The 15955-nt window shown below is 51.3% G+C and overlaps 3 protein-coding genes across 5 annotated transcripts in view; 1 reads left to right on the forward strand and 2 right to left on the reverse strand.

The window, feature by feature from the left end:
* LOC122542358 (structural maintenance of chromosomes protein 1A) overlaps positions 1-5684 on the reverse strand; it is a 39877-nt gene extending 34193 nt beyond the window's left edge. The window contains exons 1-4 of the mRNA XM_043680049.1: positions 5488-5684; positions 1669-1857; positions 944-1056; positions 38-241 (exon numbers count right to left, since the gene is read on the reverse strand). Of these exons, the coding sequence (XP_043535984.1) occupies positions 38-241; positions 944-1056; positions 1669-1857; positions 5488-5596 (615 nt within the window). The 5' untranslated portion in view covers positions 5597-5684. The remainder of the gene's footprint in view (positions 1-37; positions 242-943; positions 1057-1668; positions 1858-5487) is intronic.
* A 311-nt stretch (positions 5685-5995) lies between these two features.
* On the forward strand, positions 5996-14757 carry LOC122542359 (RIB43A-like with coiled-coils protein 1). Its single transcript, XM_043680050.1, has 7 exons — positions 5996-6577; positions 8558-8639; positions 9684-10028; positions 10316-10434; positions 11074-11301; positions 13335-13501; positions 14417-14757. Exons 1-7 carry the CDS (start codon positions 6461-6463, stop codon positions 14496-14498), a joined length of 1140 nt encoding a protein of 379 aa, XP_043535985.1. The 5' UTR covers positions 5996-6460; the 3' UTR covers positions 14499-14757.
* Positions 14758-14760: 3 nt separating this feature from the next.
* The window catches only part of hsd17b10 (hydroxysteroid (17-beta) dehydrogenase 10), a 12326-nt gene continuing 11131 nt past the window's right edge, over positions 14761-15955 (reverse strand). For 2 of the 3 annotated variants that reach the window (XM_043680051.1, XM_043680052.1), the window contains exon 6: positions 14761-15909. In XM_043680051.1, the coding sequence (XP_043535986.1) occupies positions 15719-15909 (191 nt within the window). In that variant the 3' untranslated portion in view covers positions 14761-15718. The remainder of the gene's footprint in view (positions 15910-15955) is intronic. The other variant, XM_043680053.1, reaches the window with a different exon arrangement.

Genomic DNA, 15955 nt, shown 5'->3' on the forward strand with positions numbered 1-15955 from the left:
TGTTAAATCTCTGGTCAATCGCACGTCGAGTGCTTACCTCCTCCTTCTCCTGCTTGGCTTCTTTGCGCTCTGCCGCGATGTTCTTCTTCCGGTGATAGTTAAACTGCGTGTCCTCCTCGGCTTTCACCATCTCCTTCTTCCTCTTGTCGTACTCCTGGGCCAGCTCCCCCGAGCGGCTGATCTCCTCAAAGAGGGCAGTCCGTTCTTTGGGATTCTTCATGGCGATGGACTCCACCGCACCCTGCAACAGCCGCAACACCGGTGTTACTTCCTATGCTTGAAGGCACGCAAACAAATACCAGGCACCCAGACACATCAAACTTTCCAGACAAGACGCCATGTGCTCCTTGGCTCAAAATCCTGGAATTCTCTCACTAGTAGAATGATGGTCTACCCACAGCACGTGGACTGCAGTGGATCACCACCTTCTTGATAGGCAACTAGGGACGAGTAGTAAGTGATGATGCAGCCCATCGAGCCTGCACCAAACCACTGAAGAGCATCACACCCAGACCCACACCACCCTATCCCCATATTAACCATGACTAATCCCCCTAGCCTACACACTTCTTGGTGCTATGGGGCAATTTAGCATGGCCATCCACCTGACCTGCACAACTTTGGGCTGTGAGAGGAAACCAGAGCACCTGGAAGAAACCCACACAGACGTGGAGAGAATGTGCAAATTGCACGCTGGGTCCTGTCAGTCAGCAATGCTATCATTGTGCCACCCCAAGTTAGTAACAAACAATAAGCTGGGATATTTGTAATAACGATCAACACATTCTGTAAAAGTCCATCCAGTCCACTAAGCCCCAAAAGGGAAGGAAATCTGTCACTCTTTCTCTGTCTGACCTCACATGATGAATCGAGGCAGAGGGGAAAACCTGAAATGGAGGCAGCGAAGGGAGATCATAAACAGGTCACAGTTTGGAAAGGTTACCTGAAACACTAAGAAGTTACGGGCTTTGATGAGAATTCCCAGTTTCTCCAGCTGCTCACTGTAGTCCTGCAGGGGCACCACCTTGTTGTTGATCCTGTACTCCGATGAAGCACCTGGAAAGTTATTATGAATTAGTGCAGCTCAATGGTGAGGGCTCGAGGATCTGAGGACAAAAGCAGATCTTCAGCAGCATCAGGATGGCAGCTGCTGGGTATTCACTACTTCCATCCACCAAAGTAACACATTTGAAATCCTTTGTTTCTAGCTATTACCTTTATCTACTGCACCATGTCTCAATTGGGAATGTTATCACTTCGGTGGTAGAACTGCTGGGGGTAGGGAGAGCCTGCTGTCACTCTAGAGACTCGAGGACTATAATCTAGGACGGTAACTCATTCATAGTCAGTGTCACGGGAGTGCTGCAGTCTTGTGTGGCCAGCATCGAGGGAGCGCCACGCTGTCCGAGGGCCAATGTCGAGGAAGTGCCATGTTGAGGGAAGGTCAGAGTCAAAGACGCGCCGCATTGTTGAAAGGCCAGTGTAAAGGAAGCGGTACATTGTCGGAGGACCAGTGCTAAGAGAGTAGCACGTTGTTGGATGTGTAGTACAGGGATGGTGTGTAGCCTGTTCTATACTGTCGCAACAATCCTGCGCAGAAACTGGAGAACAGTATCCTTTTAAGCAATTCGCAAACAAATCCAACTGCTTCCCTTGCTCGTCACTCACCCACAATCACCCTGGTGAACACCTTATCATCACCAGAGTCTTCAGCATACACCATGCTGACCAGGGCACGGTTGGCTGCCGGTTTTCCCACTGGAGCACCATGGATCAGGTCCTTCAGCGTCTTCACCCTCAGGTTACTCGTCTTCTCTGCCAGTACAAAGCTGATGGCGTCCATGAGGTTTGATTTGCCTGAGTGGAAAGGATTCAGATCGTCATTCCTGTGTTCAACACATCAGACTAAAAACAGAGAGGTTGAGGGGGTGAGCTGATTAAGACCTTAGAAACAATGAAATGGTTTCAAGAGGGCGGAGGTCAAATTTCAAATTGCAGCAGGAAACCAGGGCTAGAGGTGGAGTTGGGGGAAATCAATATAAGACAGTGATAATTGATCAATTTTTCAATGTATAATTTCAGTTACATCACACTGCAAATTTCCGCTATAAATTCTGTGTTACGATCGAGCCCTCCATAATCACCTGATGAAGGAGCGTCGCTCCGAAAGCTAGTGTGCTTCCAATTAAACCTGTTGGACTATAACCTGGTGTGGTGTGATTTTTAACTTTGTACACCCCAGTCCAACACCGGCAGCTCCAAATCTTTTCCTTCAGGAAATTCAGCATGTCAGCAAGGACGCTCACCAACTTTTACAGATGTACTATGGAAAGCATTCTGCCTGGTATGGTAAATGCTCTGCCCAGGACTGTAAGAAACTACAGACAGTTGTGTGCATAGCACAGACTATCACAAAAGCCAACCTCCCAACCACAGGCTCCACTTACACTTCTCGTTGCCACGGAACGACTGCCCACATCATCAAAGACCCCTCCCACCCTATTAATGCTCTCTTCCAACCTATTCTGTCAGGCAGAAGATACAGAAGCTCAAAAACGTTCATACCCCACAAGGATGGCCTTCAGGCCCTCAGCTTCTTCCTCTCCAACAGACCCATCCAGACCGCCTCCACCAATACCCTCTTCCACCTTGTCAAACTAGTCCTCACCTTTAATGACTTTCCTTTAATTCTTCCTATTTCGTCCAAATCCAATTCGTGGCCATGGGCACTCGGATGGGCCCTAGCTACGCCTGTCTTTTTGTCAGCTACGTTGAACAGTTCCTCTTTAGTACCTACACAGGCACTGTGCCCCAAATCTTCTGCCTTAACATCGATGACTGCATCGGAACAGCATCCTGCACCCAGGCTGAACTGGAGCAGTTCATCAACTTTGCCCACAACTTCCACCCTACCCTCAAATTATTTGGTCCATCTCAGGCACCTCCCTCACCTTTCTTGACCTCTCCATTTCCATCTCCAGTGACAGTCTCTAAATGGACATGTACTATAAACCCACACATTCATAACTACCTGGACTACACCTCCTCCCACCCAGAATCCAGCAAGAACTCTAAATTCCGCCGCCACATCTGCTTAGACGAGGTGACATTCCATTCCCAAACATCCCAGATTTTGAACAATGTGCTTTTCCTCTTTGTCATCCAGACAGCCCACCATCACACCTCCTCCATTTCCCCACTCCACTGCTCTAAACCCTCCACCCTCTAATCAGAATACAAATAGTGTTCCCCTTGTCCTCACCTACCACCCACCAGTCTCCACATCCAACATATCATCTTTAAATACTTCCACCAATTCCAATTAGACTCCACCACCAAAACCACTTAACCCTTCCCAACCCTCTCTACCTTCCACAAGGATTGTTCCCTTCGCCAATCCTTGGTTCGCGCCACTCCCCAGGTACCTTCCCCTGCAACCGTAAAAGATGCAAAGCCCACCAGCACACCACCTCTCTCACCTCCATCCAGGGCCCAAGACAGTCCTTATAGGTGAGACAGAGGTTCACCTGACTCTCCTCCAACCTAGTTTACTGTATCCGTTGCTCCGTATGTGGTTTTCTCTCCATCAGGGACACCAAACTCAGGACATGCTTCACTGAGCATCTCAGCCAGTCACCGCCAATTTTAATTCACCTTCCCACTCCCTTTCCGAAATGACCATCCTTGTCCTCCTCCACTGCCATAGCAAATCAGACCACAACACCTCATCTTCTGCCCGAAGGACTCAACAGCGAGTTCTCCAATTTCAAATAACATCCCTTCCCATCCCAATACCCTTCCATTAATCTAATCGACCCTCCCTTCCAGCTACCAACCAGATTAATTCCTCCTATTGACCAACCGGGTTGTACCCTCTACCTATGTTCACCTATCCCTACCTCAACACATCGCACAGGGTGTGCGCTAGGCACGGTCAACATTATCAAGATCAGCACTATTTGAAGTTAGAAAGCCCATTTACTAGTGTACTAACAGCCAGGAAGAAGCTGTTCCTGAACCTGCTGGTGCATATTCAAGCTTCTGTATCTTCTGCCATGGAGAGCAAGCTAACATTTCAAGACTAGATGATCTATATGTCCTTGTTTGCTACATCCGCCTGCACTGCTCGCAAAACAAAACCTTTCACTGTACTTAAGTACATGTCACTCGAATACAAACGAAATAGAGATGTATAGTCCAGAAACAGACCCTTCGGTCCGACCAGACATCCTAAATTAATCTAATTTGCTAGCACTTGGGCCATACCCCTGTAAGATTAGAGTGGCAATGGAAAAGCACAGCATCCGAGGTGCAGGAAAATCGTCATTTTGGGTAAAAGCCCTTCATCAGGGATGGCAAACCTCATTCCTGACGATGGGCTTCTGCCCGAAACGTCAATTTTCCTGCTCCTCGGATGCTGCCTGACCTACTGTGCTTTTCCAGCACCACTCTAATCTTGACTCTAATCACCAGCATCTGCAGTGCCCACTTCTGCCATACCCCTCCAAACCCTTCCTATTCATGCACCCGTCTGGGTGCCTTTTAAATGTTGTAATTGTACCAGCCTGCACCACTTCCTTCGGCAGCTCATTACGTACACAAACCACCCTCTGCGTGAAAAGGTTGCCCCTTAGGACCCTTGCCCCGCTCACCTTAAACCTATGCCCCTCTAGTGCTGGTTTCCCCCACCCCAGGGGGAAAAAAGACCTTGATTATTTACCCCTCGCGATTTTATAAACCTCTACAAAATCATCCCTCAGCCTCTGACACTCCAGGGGAGGACAGCCCCAGCCTGTTCAGCCTCCCCCTTTGGCTCAAGCCCTCCAACCCCAATCTTAATCAAATCTTGACTTAAGGGTTTGAGATGCCGGTGTTGGACTGGGGTGTAAAAAAAAGTTAAAAACAAAACAAAAAAAAAAAATCACACAACACCAGGTTACAGTCCAACAGGTTTATATGGAAGAACACTAGCTTTCGGAGCGACGCTCCTTCATCATGGTGGCAGCGCCTGTTGGACTGTAACCTGTTTGTTGTGTGATTTTTAACCCTTAAATCAAGGGTTTAACCTGTTTGTTGTGTGATTTTTAACCCTTAAATCAAGGTGTCCCCCCAAAACAGCATAAACGCTCTCTCTACTTCAAATATAACCCCAGTTGATCTATGCAGAGCTGAAATGTTCCATTCCCAGACACCATCCTGGTGGCCTTCCTTTACACCACCACCACCTCCTCCTCCTCCTCTCTCGCAGTGGTTTTTTTTTTAAAATGTAAACTGTTCTGGATATTTTTCGTTTTGCAGATCAACAAAATAAAAAACGTTGCTGACGGGTAATCCCTCCAGGTTTCGAGCTGCGGGTCCAAATCCTGAGGTAAATAGGTGTCGTTATTTCTCTCCCTCCCCGGAGGTGGGTAGAGGAGAGGGTTATGAGGGGGAGGAGGGAGGCCTCGGCCTAGCGCCAAGCCTCAGCCGCGGCCTCGATTTCCTCACCCGAGCCATTGGGTCCGATGATGGCCGTGAACTTCTTGAAGGGCCCGATGATCTGTCGGCCTTTGTACGACTTGAAGTTCTCGATCTCGATGAGCCGCAGGAAGCCCATGGCGGCAAGAAGCAGCGCCGCCGCCGCTGCCGCCAAAACACCGAGCGAGGCCTTCGACGGACAACACCGCCCTCCCGCCTCTTGCAGGAAAATGGCGCACGGCACGGCACCCTGGGATTTGTAGTTTCCTCACCACTTCGGGACCATTGAAGACAATCGTCGAGAGGACTACGACTCCCAGGATGCCGCCCCCACCAAAGGCGCTTGCGTTAGGCGGGCCGGACGAACGGCCATTCTCGGGAACAGCAAGAGAACTGCATTTCCCGAGAGGCCTTGCGCCGCGCATGCCTCGTCTAGACCCACGAAACCCGCCCTTGCTCTCTATTGGCCGCATTAAGGGGACTCGCCTTCGCGATTGGTAGAGAGGGACGTCAGGCATTCACACGAAGCGGGCGGAATGTTCCATCCTGTGCAGTTGGGAGGGATGGGGGGGGTCAACAAATCCAATATTTTAACTCTTTGCTATCCTGGTGAGAGAGTCGTTGACTACACTGATCTTTACTGGGAAACAAGGTGCTAACAGGCGGTTTAAATTCTCTAGAGCGGTGAGAAGTGGTGGAATTGTCGCTTTGTGAAGAGTGCATTGGTAAAGACACCCCCGTTTCTCAATGTTCTCTGTTGCTATGGCGACCCAAAGCGTCCCTCCGTTGTTTGCTACAGTGGCCAAGTTGGCAACAACTTGTTTGGTTGTTGGGGAGGGCACGCTTTCTAGGTGTCTCCTTGAATGAGTGGTGGCTGACCACCAAACCAGGGACAGGAAAGCAAAGAACTCAAACACAGCCAAAGTCCCAAAGCTTATTGAAGATAAATATAGATTTCTACAGGTTGATCTGTTTAAAATTGTGTGACTAGAGCCAAGGCAGCATGTACAAGTTGGACCTGCCTGTTGACCCCAAAGAGACTGCAGCCATCGAGCGGAGGAAGAACGCAGAGGCCCAGCGCCAGAGCCGCATTTTCAATGCCAGGCACAGAACCATCGGGGTGAGCGACCCTGCACAGTGGTGCGAGGGGCTGATTGGCAGGGAGACGTCGTTCACTCATTCCCCCTTACCCCATCCTGCCTTCATTAGATTAGATTACCTAACCACTGAGCCATCATGCCGTCCTCTCCTCGAGGTTGGGAGTAGGGCCTGTCCACTCATTTTGGCTGGTTTGCAATGCCAAGTGATGCCAATGTCACGGGTTCAATTCCCATGCCAGCTAAGTAGGAACTCTTCTCCATGACCTCATCTCCTCGCCCAAGGTTTGGTGACCCTTAGGTTAAACCACCATCAGTGGTTTTCTCTCTGTCTCATGAAAGGGCATGCCAATGGTCCAGTACGGCTGTGACAACTTTAGCATGGGTCTGCAACTTACCCTCTAGCCCTCAACAAGTGAGCCTTTATTCGTCAGCTTCAATTAGGCCTTAGAATATTGCATTCAATTCCAGTCACTACATTACAGCAAAGATGTGGTGGCTTTGACAGGGTGCAGAAGAGGTTTGCCTGAATTAGAGGGCATGAGGTCTACAAAAAGGCTAGAAAAACTCAGAGCTTGTTTTCTCTGGAGCAGCAGAGGCTGAGGGGAGACTTGATAGAAGTCTATGAAGTATGGGATGCATAGATAGGGTTGACAGTCAGAATCTTTTTCCCAGAGTTGAAATATGTAAAACTTGGGGGCATGCATTTAATGTGAGGGGGCAAAGTTCAAAGGAAATGTGAAGGACAAGATTTTTTTACACAGCGAGTGCTTGGTGTCTGGAACTTGCTGCCAGGGATGGTGGTTGAGGCAAATATGATACAGGTGTTTAAAGGGCTTTTAGATAAGCACATGAATTTGCAAGGAATGGAGAGATATGGACAAAGGACAGTCAGAAGGGATTAGTTGAATTTGGTGTCATGATTGGCACAACATTGTGGGTCGAAGGACCAATTACTGTGCTGTACAGCTCTATTCTATGCTAATTGGTAGCATAGTGGTAACATCTCTGGATGAGTGATCCAGCAGACCCAGACTGTGGCAGTTCATGGAATTTAAATTGAATAAAATCTCTGAGATTGAGAGCAGTGACATACGCACACCATCCTGACTGGGAACAACATGGGCCATTCCTTCAGTGTCTCCAGGGTCAGAATCCTGGAACTCCCTCCCCAATGGAGCACTGTGTGGGAGTGCAGTAGGTCAACAAGGCAGGTCAAGTTTAGAGTGGTGCTGGAAAAGCACAGCAGGTCAAGCAGCATCCAAGGAGCAGGAAAGTCGACGTTTCGGGCAAAAGCTCTTCATCACTCTAATATTGACTCTAATCTCCAGCACCTGCAGTACCCACTTCCGCCAAGAAGGTAGGTCACCCCCTACCTTCTCAAAGGGCAAATGGGGTTTGATAATGCTGGGAGAGAACGAGGACAGCAGATGATGGAGAGTCGCAAGGTATGGCTCTGGAAAAGGTCAGGCAGCATCCACAGAAGCAGGACAATTAATATAAGCCCTTCATCAGAAATGTGATAACGCTGGCCCTATCAGCAACACTCCCTATCCTATGAATGAATACAAATAACTCCAAAAGTACAGAATACAATTTTCTTTGGCATTCTTAAGTTCTGAGGAAGGGTCAATTGACCCAAAATGTTAACTCTGATTTCGCTCCATAGACCTGCTGAACTTTTCCAGCAACGTCTGTTTTTATTTCTTTCAGTTTTTATTGTGTTAATTGTTCTGCATTGTGCACACAAACTGCGTACAGCCTGTATTGTGAAAGGGCAATTATTTGACGGGGCTATTCATAGGGGAGGGAGCCCCGTGGAGGAAGGAATAGAGGGAGCCATTGGAGAGGCTGAAGTGAAATCGGGATGTGAGGGGGTTCATGTGGAGCTAACGTACTGGCATGGGTCAGAAAGGCTGAATGGTCTGCCTCAGCCCCTGCTAGTTCCTCCTCATTCACTGGCCTCACGGCTGCTGTAATTTTCTCTTTTGCTACCTGTGAAGGTGGATATCCCGTTCCTGGGTCAGCAAGTCCTGGATAAGAAGACAAGAGAAGACAGGGAACGTCTGCGGGACAACGCTTACGGTAATTCCTCCAATCCGCTCCTCTGCGCCAATGTTCATAGGCAACCCTGACTCAGCTTTAAATGGCAGGTCAACCCAAAAATGGAGCTGGGCGCAATCTGAGACCAGAGCAAAAGAGTGCACTCCAAACAGTCTGATACATCAGTATGTTGGCAGGATAGTGTAGAGGAAGCTTTACCCTGTCCCTAACCCCATGCTGTCACTGTCCTGGAGTGTTTGATGGGGGAACATGTCAGTTCAGCTTTACTATGTATCAAACTCCATGTTGTTCCTTTTCTGGGAGTATTTGATAGGGGAGTGTTGAGGGAGCTTTACTCTGTCTCTAACCCCATGCTGTCCCTATCCCTAGCAGTGTTTGATGGGGGGGGACAGTGTAGAGGGAGCTTTACTCTGTCTCTAACCCCATGCTGTCCCTGTCCTGGGAGTGTTTGATAGGGGACAGTGTAGAGGGAACTTTACTCTGTATCCAACCGTGCTCTCCCTGTCCCTGGGTTTGTTTGATAGGGAGACAGTGTAGAGGGAGCTTTACTCTGTATCCAACCTTGTGCTGTCCCGTCCTGGGAGTGTTTGATGGGGAACTGTGTACAGGGACATTCCCTTTCTGTTCAAGGCAGATCTACACACTCGGTGCTGAGGGACTACTGCACCGTGGGACGGTCAGCACTAAGGAAGCAACCAGTTTTGGAGGATCTGTGTTGAGGGGGCACCGCACTGTAGGAAGGTCAGTGCTGAGGGAGCACCGAACTGTCAGAGGGTCAGTGCTGAGGGAACGCTGCACTGTCAGAGGGTCAGTGCTGAGGGAGCACAAACTAAAATAGGGTCATTGCTGAGGGAATGTGCACTGTCAGAGGGTCAGTACTGAGGGAGGGTGCACTGTGGGAGGGTCAGTGCTGAGGGAGTGGGCGCTGTCAGAGGGTCAGCACCAAAGGAGTGTGCACTGTATGTTGTTTAAGAGTGACCCTCAGCAAGACAGAGAGTAAATGCGAATTCAATGATGAACAGTGTGTGTGTCCAATCTTCCCCTTCTCCCTCCTGCCCCGAGCAGATGCAGACAGTCTCCGTTATGACAAGACTGCGCAGCTCCTTGAGGCACAGGAACAGGAGAGGGTCCGCCAGCTGAACAAGGAGGTGGAAGAATTCCGCTCCCGGTACCAGAGGCCAGAGGACCAGCGGGAGTTCGACCTGTGGGACCCGCAGCAGCTGAAGAAGGACAAGCCGGCCCGGGTCAGTGATGATGACCCCCGCTGCGGACCCTCCAGCTTGCAGAAGTTCGAGGGCGAGGACCTAAACGAGAGGGCTCGCAGGAAGCTGCAGCAGCAGGAGACACGCAAGTGGCTGACAGCACAGAAACAGGAAAGGCAGAGGCTGGAACGTGACCAGACGTTCGCCGGTAATCACGCCCTCCAGCTCCCAAAAAACGTTCCCCTCGGTCTGCAAACCGATCCCTGTTCCCCGGCTCGACTGCTCCCTTCCGAAAACTCCCCCGATGGTCCACAGACCAATCCCTATCCCTGCTCACTTCTGAGAACTGCCGCTCGGCCCACAGACCGATCCCCATTTCCCATCTCGACTGCTCCCTTCTGAAATCTCCCCTTTGGCTTGTAGACCGATCCCCATTCCCTGGCTTGATTGCTGTCTCTTCCCCACCCCGCAAACCCCATGTTTTCCTCCCCACAGATGACCTGTATCACAAGAAGGAGATGGAACTTGACCAGAGAGCCATGGAGCTTGCCCAGATGGAGGAAGAGGCACGCAGAGCCCTTGATGCTGCCACCCTCAACTACAACATGGCTCTGGTAGGGGCATGCCCCCTAACCGTGGTGGGTCTCATGCAGTTCTTGTTGGCAGCAGCCATTCGCAAGGCATCAGAAACCGTTCCCCTCCAAAGGGTCTAACAAGGAGATGGGGAGGAGTTGGGGGTGGCAGATCTGAAATGCACTGCCCAGGGAGGTAGTCACAGTGGGGAAACCTTGGACTGAATGGCCTTCTCCTCTGTAACAGGCTCGAGGAGGAGGGACTGAATGGCCTCCTGTGTAACAGGCTGGAGGAGGGGGCTGAATGGCCTCCTGTGTAACAGGCTGGAGAAGGGGGCTGAATGGCCTCCTGTTCCTGTGTAACAGGCTGGAGGAGGAGGGGCTGAATGGCCTTCTCCTCTGTAAATGGCCTTCTCCTCTGTAACAGGCTTGAGGAGGAGGGGCTGAATGGCTTCCTGTTCCTGTGTAACAGGCTGGAGGAGGAGGGGGCTGAATGGCCTCCTGTTCCTGTGTAACGGCTGGAGGAGGAAGGGGCTGAATGGCCTCCTGTTCCTGTGTAACAGGCTGGAGGAGGAGGGGGCTGAATGGCCTCCTCCTGTTCCTCCATTCTGGTGGGTGGGTTTTGTCTGCCCGCTCTCACAGGGGGTCCGTATCTGTCCTCTCCACACCCCAATTCTATAGGCAGCTGAGCAGGCAGCAGTGAGAGAGGTGGAGGCTCAGCGAGAGATGGATGAGAAGTTTGCGGAGATCGGGAACCACGTGTATGGGGACATCCTGACAGAGAACCCCGAGGTGGCAGTCAGCGCCTTTGGCCCCCACCGCGTGGTGACAGACCGTTGGAAAGGGATGAGCCCACAGCAACTGGAGGAGATCCGGCGACAACAGAAGCAGCAAATCGAGGAGAATAAGGTGGGTCATGAGAAATCCCAAACCTTCAGGCGATATATCAATGCAGGAAGGGCACTGGCTAACAGGGAGGGAACGAGAGAGAGAGTGCGAGACAGAGACACAGAGTATGCGCATGACAGAGACAGAGAGCGCACACGTGACAGAGAGAGAGAGACAGAGTATGCGCGTGACAGAGACAGAGGGAGGAAGGGGGAGAGAGAGAGACACACAGAGAGAGAGAGAGAGAGTGCACACATGTCAGAGAGACAGAGAGCACGCTAATGAGCGACAGAGAGGCAGGACGAGCTAACTTACACGAAGGACAGAGAGAGAGAGAGAAGGGATAAATGAGCCATAATGAGTGAAGTGCAGCAGAGATAAATTCTAGAAATACTGCGTTCAGTTCGGGTCTCCCTACTACAGAAAAGATGTTGTGAAACTTGAAAGGGTTCAGAAACTATTTACAAGGATGTTGCCAGGGTTGGAGGATTTGAGCTACAGGGAGAGGTTGAATAGGCTGGGGCTGTTTTCCCCGGAGTGTCAGAGACTGAAGGGTGACATTATAGAGGTTTATAAAATCATGAGAGGCATGGACAAGGTCTTTTCCCTGGGGTGGGGGAGTCCACAACTAAACTAGCATAGGTCTTAAGGCGAGAGGGGAAAGATTTAAAAGGGACCCAAGGGGCAACGTTTTCATTCAGAGGGTGGTGCGTGAATGGAATGAGCTGCCAGAGGAAGTGGTGGAAGCTGGTGCAATGACAACATTTAAAAGGGTCCATGAATAGGGAGGGTTTGGAGGGAGATGGGGCAAGTGCTGGATTAGGAGAAAGTGAGGTCTGCAGATGCTGGAGATCAGAGCTGGAAATGTGTTGCTGGAAAAGCGGTGATAGGTCAGACTGGGGTGGGGGCGGAGAGGTCGGGAAGAAGATCTCAGGTTAGGAAGGCGGTGCTGAATTTGATGGATTTGACTGAGACAGGGTGGGGGGAGGGGAAATGAGGAAACTGGTGAAAGTGCTGGATTAGTTTACGATAACTGGTCAGCACGGACGAGTGGGACTGAAGGGTCTGCTTCTGTGCTGTACATCTCTACAACATTATTTACCGCCCAACTATTTCTCATCTCTGTCAAGACTCAAGACCCACAAAACGCTAGCAGCCAAGTTCAACGAGTAATCGGGAAGGCAAATGGAATATTAGCCTTTAACGGAAAAGGGAGTGGAATATAAAAGGAGGGAGCGTGCAGCGATTGTCAGTGAATTTACTCAGAGCTGAGTTGGAGCGAGTTTTGATAATGAGGGGAGTCAGGTCACATAGACTGTTAGGAAAGCAGAATTGCAGCCACAGCCAGTTAAGACCACGTTCTCAATGTAAAATAGAGAGGAGTGGAAAATTACTTCTCTCAAAGAGCTCAGAATTCAGGATATTGAATACATTTGAGATTTTTGGGCTCAGTGGTTAGCACTGCAGCCTCACAGCACCACGGACCCAGGTTCGATTCCACCCTCGGGTGACGGTCTGTGCGGAGCTTGCACATTTGCCCTGTGTCAGCATGAGCTCCCTCCAGTTTCCTCCCACAGTCCAAAGATGTTCAGGTTAGTCCGGATTGGCCATGCTAGAATGCTCATAGTGCGCAGGCAAGGTGTGTTAGCCATGGGGGAGGCAGGGTTACAGGGATTGGGTGGGATGCTGTTTGGAGGGTCGACGCAGACTTGATGTGATGAATGGCCTACTTCCATACAGGAGGGGTGATGTGACTGATTTATGATTTTTCAATCAGCAACAGGTTAAAGGGTTATGGAGGGTAGGCAGCAGGATGGAGCAGAGGCTGAGATGAGATCATGTACGGAATAGCATAGCAGGCTCCCGGGCCTGAATGTCCTGCTCCTATTCTTAACGAACGGGAAAAGCAGGCTTGAGGGACCAAATGGCCCAGTGTTGTTCCTAATGCGGATGTACGTTAATTTGGGACTCGGGGTGGGGGGGGCACACTCGGTGAATGGGGGAGAAAAAGATGGTGAGCCCAGTGCTGAACTGACTCTTGTCCCCCCGCACAGAGGCTGAGGATGAGGGAGGCGCAGATCGACGCTGAGTGGGACCAGCAGCGGACACTGGCAGCACGGGCAGCCATGGCATTGGAGCAGCAGGAAGAGGAGGCGGCGAAGCGACTGAGACAGGAGCTGGACAGACACAACAATCAGCTGGCCAAGGAGCAGCTTGCACAGTGAGTATCAGATCATCAAGGCTGGAGGGGGGGACGGGGGTGCTGTGCAGGGAGTGAAGGGTTTTGTCCTGTACCGGGAGCGGTCGATCCTGCATGTAACACCTCACCTGAAAGGCTGAACGTCAGACAGCGGAGTGTTTGTAAGGTTACACTTTGGAGACTGTGTTCTGTCTCTACTCCCGGGCTGTCCCTATCCTGGGGGTGTTTGATGGGGGGGGGGGGGGGGAGAGAGACAATGTAGAAGGAGCTTTACTCTGTATCTAACCCCATGTCCCTCCCTGTCCCTGGGAGTGTTCGATGGGGGACAGTATAGAAGGAGCTTTATTCTGTATCAAATCCCGTGCTGTCACTGGGAGTGTTTGATGGGGGACAGTGTAGGAGGAGCTTTACTCTGTATCTAACCCCATGTCCCTCCCTGTCCCTGGGAGTGTTTGATGGGGACAGTATAGAAGGAGCTTTATTCTGTATCAAATCCCGTGCTGTCACTGGGAGCGTTTGATGGGAGGGACAGTGTAGGAGGAGCTTTACTCTGTATCTAACCCCATGTCCCTCCCTATCCCTGGGAGTGTTTGATGGGGGACAGTGTAGAGAGAGCTTTACTCTGTATCTAACCCCATGTCCCTCCCTGTCCCTGGGAGTGTTTGATGGGGGGGACAGTGTAGAGGTAGCTTTACTCTGTATCTAACCCCATGCTGTCCCTATCCTGGGAGTGTTTGATGGGAGGGACAGTGTAGGAGGAGCTTTACTCTGTATCTAACCCCATGCTATCCCTGTCCCTGGGAGTGTTTGATGGGGGAAAAGTGTAGAGGGAGTTTTATTCTGTATCTAACCCCGTGCAGTCCCTGTCCTACGAGTGCTTGATTGGGGAATAGTTTCAGGGATCAGACATATAACACAAAATATTCTGGTTTGCAGTCAAGTCTACCTGGATAAGGAGGTTTACACAAACCCGCCCACTGCTCAGTACTTCCTGCAGTTTAACACATCGAGCCGTTGAAAAGACAACGCAGCATCGAACTGCAGGTAGCGGAGATGCCATTATGGGATACTGGCGCTGACATGACCAGCTGACCAATTGTGAACTGCGGATTGGACACTTTCTCTGTGTTACCCCAGCGACTGCAGGACAAGGCGGGGGGGGGGGTGTATTATTGGCATTACCTGCTGGCTGGGAGATTGTACTTACCCACCAGCCTCCGAGACCATCACCGAAACTACAGTTACTTATTCAGAATAAAACACATGTGAGAACAGCCTCCGACAATCCCATCACTGTTTAATCAGAGAACCACACGATGATTAACCTTCGAGAGTCTGGTCAGGCTCAGGGCCCCGCCGAGAGGGAATTCAATGCTTGGGCCTCAGCAAGGCAGCAGGGAGCGAGCGCAGATTACAGCAGCTCCCGTGCCCCTGCCCCACCCTCACACACTGATTGCAATGTATTTATACACCGGAATCAAACAGAGAGCCACAGAGCAGAAATAAAAGGACGGATATTGCTGGAGGAACTCACTTGGAGGTGAGGCAGAGGGAAAGGGAAATAAAGAGAAGAGTTGAAATGTTAACTCTGCTTTCTCTCTCTCTCTCTCTCTCTCCAAAGACCTGCTGAGTTCCTCCAGCGATTTCTGTACCGAAACTGGAATCAACCGTTTTGACACGACTGACCATCCACCCTCCTCGGCCAACCCGTGCACGCTCACTGACTTAGACACGCAGCTCGGGGAAAAGCAGTACACAGTACCCCGCTGTGGGGGATCCATCACATTTACCAACCCCACTCTCTGCGCACATCCACACGGTCGATCAGCAGATGGGGGTGGGCTCCCACGTTGCGATCCCGCGCAGCGGCAAGGAAGGCTGCGGATCTCAGAGAGGGTGGTCAGGTTAATCCCGGGACGGGTCAGTCGCTCAGAGACCCCATGGATATCGAGCAGCCATGATCCGCTCCTCTCACAGGGCCCAACCCCTTGGGATGCCCCACCCCACCCCCAGGTCTTGAGGCAGTGGGCTGGCACAGAAGGAACACAGTGTGTAATCCGTATGACCCGACAAGGGACAGGGTCCTGCCTATTAGCGGTGGGGGAGGGGGAAAGTTTGAAGGCATGGATGGTGGGCAGTCCCTGGCAGCATCAGCCTGCGGATAGTCAGCGTTTGTCTGAGGGACCAGCGTCGCATCCCTCTCCCTCACACTCTGCCCCCCTCCGCCCCCCTCCCCACCTAGGGCTGCATTCGGATGGCACCGTCCAGTCGGATGACCTCCCCGTTGAGCATGGGGTTCTCCACGATGGCCTGTACCAGGTGGGCGTACTCAGCCGGATCACCCAGGCGACTGGGGAAGGGAACCTGACGGGCTAGGAAGGTCTGCACCTTCTCAGGGAGGCCAGCCAGCAGCGGGGTGGAGAACAGGCCTTTAGGGAGGGGGGGGGGGGTGGGGAGGGAGGGAAGTGGGGTGGA

This window comes from Chiloscyllium plagiosum, chromosome 39, assembly GCF_004010195.1.
Source record: "Chiloscyllium plagiosum isolate BGI_BamShark_2017 chromosome 39, ASM401019v2, whole genome shotgun sequence".
NCBI lineage: Eukaryota > Metazoa > Chordata > Chondrichthyes > Orectolobiformes > Hemiscylliidae > Chiloscyllium > Chiloscyllium plagiosum.

Excerpts from the sequence above, each read along its gene's own strand:
- LOC122542359 (XM_043680050.1), top strand. The coding sequence starts at position 6,461 with ATGTACAAGTTGGACCTGCCTGTTGACCCCAAAGAGACTGCAGCCATC. Across the intron at positions 8,640-9,683 it reads TCTGCGGGACAACGCTTACG|ATGCAGACAGTCTCCGTTAT; the intron begins GTAATTCCTCCA and ends TGCCCCGAGCAG. Across the intron at positions 11,302-13,334 it reads AGCAAATCGAGGAGAATAAG|AGGCTGAGGATGAGGGAGGC; the intron begins GTGGGTCATGAG and ends CCCCCCGCACAG.